Raw genomic sequence first — 4,669 nt, 5'->3', positions numbered from 1 at the left:
ATTATTATGCCTTTGTAGCCCAAGCCCTCCTCAGCTGGGATTGATTCTGACAGCCCAAAATATAGGGAAGAGAGACTACTTGGTGGATTTAAAATAAAATAAAATTGTCAGAGGATGGTTACTAGCAGTGGGCACAAACCGGGTCACGAGCCAAAAGTCAGCATGAACTTGGCCCAGTTCAGAGCCCCGAGACGACGTTTGGGGAAGGTGCTTCCCCCGACTTTTACTGAGCTTTTGCCTGGTTCAGTTCAGCTGTTCAAGCCATTTAAACCGAACAGTGGACAGGCACACCTGCCCCGCTGTTAGGTTTAAAAGGCTGGCAGCCATTTCAGCGATCTGTCTCACCACCACCACCCCGCTTCCAAGCAGGGGATAGGAAAACGGACCGCTGTCATGGCTGGCAGCCGTTTCAGCCTAACAGCAGATGGGCGCACCTGCCCTGCTGTTAGGTTTAAATGGCTGGCAGCCATTTCAGCGGTTTGTCTCGCTCCCCTGAAATGGACAGCTGAAATGGCTACACGTCATTTAAACCCAACAGCTGGGTGGATCTGCCTGTCAGCTGTTAGGTTTAAATGATCTCAAAGCGGGGGGGGGGGGAAGCAAAATGGATGCCAGCTATTTTAACCCTTACCGGGCGATCCCCTCACTTTCTCCCAGCCGCAGCAAGCCATGGCTGGGAGAAAGGGTGACCCAAACTAGCCAAGGGAAAGGGGGACCCAAACTAGCCAGTTCAGTTTGGGGTTTTTTGTTCAGTTTGAGGTTTGGTTTGGAACCACCCCAAAGCAGATTTTTTTGGTTCGTTTCCATCCCTAATGATTACCTTAGCCTTTTTTTAAAATCTGTATCCAGCTTATTGTGGGTTTACATTAGAACAGCATTTCACATAGTGCCTTGAAGTGCTCAAAGCAGCTCCATACTTTACCTCAGGAAGCCTTCTGGTGTCTCTGTAAAGGAGCTCAGTATTGTACTCTCCCATATTGAACGTGGGAGTTTGAGAGGGAAAGAGAGAGAGTGAGCAGCGGCCTGTCTAATCACACCCCACGAATTTGTGGCTGAGTGAAAGTTCGAACCAGAGACTTTCCTATTCACACTTTTAACGTCATATGCCACCAGGTCTCATTCAGACTGTGTAGATTTGTCAGTTTCTTGGCTTGCATGCTTGGGGGGGGGGTTTCCCAAATCTTGTTTGTTTCCTTATTTTAAACCAAAAGCATGGGCAAAAAAAAAAAAAAAAGACTGGAAACCATTATGATCAGGAGCAGCATTTCCACAGGGTGAAGGCACAAAAGGCTTGGAACGAGCCCCCTGCAAAGACAAGGAAAGCCTTCTGTGATTCCAGGGTGTGACTTTTGTTCTCCTCAGATGAAACACGTCCTTGTGTCAGAAAGCCATAGCAATTGGCTGGGTCCATCTGGCTGGCACTGCTTGCGTTTTTTGTTTTTTGCACTGAAATTTTATTTTCATCCAGATCCTGCTGTGTTTTTCAGTGCATGCGGTGGCTTTTTTCATGGATGTGCTTAAATTCACAGTTTGGAAGTTTGCGAACCATTATTGCGTCAATGACATATTTAAATGAATTTTTGAATACAGCTGTGCTGTGTGTCCCCCCAGTGAGTAAGAAATGCAGAGTGAGGTCAGGTAGGTAAGACCTTTCGTCAACCAACTGCTGTTGGTGTAAGCTTTCAAGCTACACAGTCCTCTGCATCAGATACATTGCCCATCTGCTTGTAGTGAGGAACAAGCCACCAAACTAATTTTTTTTCTCTCTCTCTTTATTCCCTCCAGGTTCTTGAAGCTACCAGGGTCAACCGCAGGAAGAGTGCCCTAGCCCTGCGCTGGGAAGCTGGCATTTATGCTAACCGGGAGGAAGAAAATGAGTAGTTTTCTTGGCAAATAATGCAAGCGCTTTTTTTATTACTATTATTATTATTATTGCAGAGACCAAGAAACCAAATAGAAGAACAAAGTTTTAATTTTTTTTTAAAGCTTCATCATTTTAATCTGATATTTATTGCAAACGCACCAGTCTCTGCAATCCATATTCAAACAGGAGCAATCCGTTTTTTATATGTGTGTGTGTACGCACACACATGTGTACATATATATGCACAAACACACAGGACAGTGATATAAAGAAAAGCACCCTCTATCCCTGCCCCCCCCACACACACACACACAAAAACCCGAGGCAGCCGGCTGTAACTTTGGAGCCAGTGTTATGGCCCTGATAAAAAATAGCAGGAATCAACAGCCCATTTCAGAGCGGACAGAATGAGCACATTATTGCTTCCTTTAACTATCTTCACAGCTTTGCATTGGGAATGGAAAGATTTTGGCTTATATAGGATCTTAACACAAGATGGCACCGCATGAGGAAAAAAAACAAATAATTCAAGCTTTATTTGGTTCCAACTGTGGCTCTTCATTCCATACGTGGCTTTAAAAAGAGGGCTATTACTCTACATCCTAGATAGCCATAATAAAGTCAAGATAATTTTGTTTTGATGTTGTTAACCTATAAGGGCAATGGTTGTGTGTTTTTTTAAAATCCTTACTTTAAATTAATTGACTTTTTAAAAAAAGAAAAGAAGAGGCGGCTGTCGATTTTCAAATGTGAATGTACAATCCATATATTAGCCATAAAATACAGTGTGATGGTTTTTTGCTGTTATTTTGCAAGGGTGCTTATTGGGGGGAAGATTGGGCAGGCGAAGCTTTCTTTTACGTTATCATAGGTGGTTTTAGTTGCAGATTTACCCACACATTATTTCATTAATTAATATGCTTAATACAGTTCCCTTTTAATAACAAAGACCAGTCCCTGGATAGCCTAAAAGAAAGAGACGGAGAGAAATGCCAAAGCAGAACGTCATAGTTTTAGCAACCTGTGTGCTTGTGGTTATCAGATTGGTCTCTTGTTTCTCAGGACATATTTGCATTATCATCTATCTGTATTTAATGGACAGTGGGGGCTGCGATAATGTGGGAAGGGACGCGCAATGGAATCTATAAAGAGCAGTAAAGCTGAGTCAGAAAGATAAGGGGGAGAATGGGAAAAGTTTAAATATTTTTTACTGAGGCAAATTATTGACCTTCAAGTCAGATTATGTTGCAGAGAAAGGTATGAAAGAAAAATAGTTATATCTTTAAGCTATATTTATGCTACATAAAAAGGTCTTGGTATTAGAGCGTGAGGGGGATGTTTTAACAGAAAATGAAAACGTTGAGAGATGGTAGTGGACTAAGAGGGGTAAGAGACAAGCCAAAGGATTATTTTTGCTGTTCAACCAGTGTTTTCAGAGCTAGAAGAAAACCTGTAGACCCTTTAGATAGAATATAGGCTGGGAATCCATGACAAAGAATTATCGGCGCGTATTTGCTTGTGTGCATGTGAAGCTGCATTTCTAGTAGGATGATGGAAGGATATGGGTGTACAGATTATTTTGTCCAAAGCTGTTCGCCAGCTCTAAGGGTATAAACATTTCTTCTTCTTTTTTCCTCTTTTTTTTTTTAAAGAAAAGGAATATTAAAAGGCACTAAACTGATGCAGTATTTGTAATAACAGAGCTGAACAGAAATGGTATTTGCATGAGTTAACCTTTCAAAAGTATCAAGCAGTTTTGTAATCTGACATTTAGTAGGAAAAGTGATATTTATTCTTCCGCTTTGTATTTTGGCATGGTAGTAAAGTCTACCTACTGGTTTAGTCGTTTATCTGTCTGGGCAATGCACTAGAATATTTAAAGATCAACAGCCATAATTTTTGGACCAGAATCTGTCACACTTTAAACAACTGCAAAAACGGATACATATATTTTTTAAAAAATACCTAAAACATTACTTTTGACTGCTTTTTTTTTTTTTTAAGGGAAGCGAAAACTAGAGACCCTCTCGAAATTTCTCTTTTTGTGTTACATATTATAAGCAGGAATCTTGTGTTCTGGTATTTTAATTAGACAAATAAGGGACTTGCAACCTGGAAAAAGATCTTAGGTCCTGGTCACACATGCTGGAAGATGCGGGGAGGAAGCGAGACTATTTGTGCCGCGGTAATTTGACCCGCCGCTGCGCGATCCGACGCAACGGCGGGGGAAGGGGGGGTTATTTCTTGCCGGCTTCCGGTACGTTTCATCCAGGAACCAGTGACATGATCGGAGCACGCCCGTCGCAACCTTGTTTGATAGTGGACTTTCTGTGGTTGTTTTTTACTCCGCTTCTTTGACTGACTGCTATGGGTTGCCAATGGGTGCAGGACGCTGGCCAGATGTGTCCGTTTGATCGCGCCAGTAAAATCCGGCCGGCACTTCTGAGTATCCCACGGCAAATTCTGCGTGTGATCGGGGCCTTATTTTCCTCATAGTAAATACCAACATTCAATATGAATGCAGCAGCCTTGGAGAGGATTCTCTCCGTTGTACACAAAGTACAGTGGAAATGTTTGGACATGAGGAAGCCATCTGCATGGACTGGCTTGTAGCTAACATGGGGCCCACGGGGCCTGGCCCCCTAGTGTTTCTTCTGGGCCCCCTCCCTCTCGGGCTGCCCCCAAAATTCTCCAACTTATCACCTGCATTGTACTTTCATTTAATTGGCTGGCGGACTCCCTGAGGCCCCCTCCCCCCAAATCCCCTTGCTACGGGGCTGTGCATGGATAACATGTATATGGAGC

At 43.0% G+C, this 4,669-nt stretch overlaps 1 protein-coding gene across 2 annotated transcripts in view; it reads left to right on the top strand.

Moving 5' to 3' along the window:
* The window catches only part of AKAP2 (A-kinase anchoring protein 2), a 57,467-nt gene extending 54,052 nt beyond the window's left edge, over positions 1-3,415 (top strand). For both annotated transcript variants that reach the window (XM_015417418.1, XM_015417417.1), the window contains one exon: positions 1,786-3,415. In XM_015417418.1, coding sequence (XP_015272904.1) covers positions 1,786-1,881 — 96 coding nt within the window. In that variant the 3' untranslated portion in view covers positions 1,882-3,415. The remainder of the gene's footprint in view (positions 1-1,785) is intronic.
* The last annotated feature ends 1,254 nt before the right edge of the window (positions 3,416-4,669 follow it).

This window comes from Gekko japonicus, unplaced genomic scaffold (assembly GCF_001447785.1).
Source record: "Gekko japonicus isolate JY-2015 unplaced genomic scaffold, Gekko_japonicus_V1.1 scaffold2613, whole genome shotgun sequence".
Taxonomy (NCBI): Eukaryota; Metazoa; Chordata; class Lepidosauria; order Squamata; family Gekkonidae; genus Gekko; species Gekko japonicus.
This window is presented reverse-complemented; position numbering and strand designations above follow the sequence as displayed.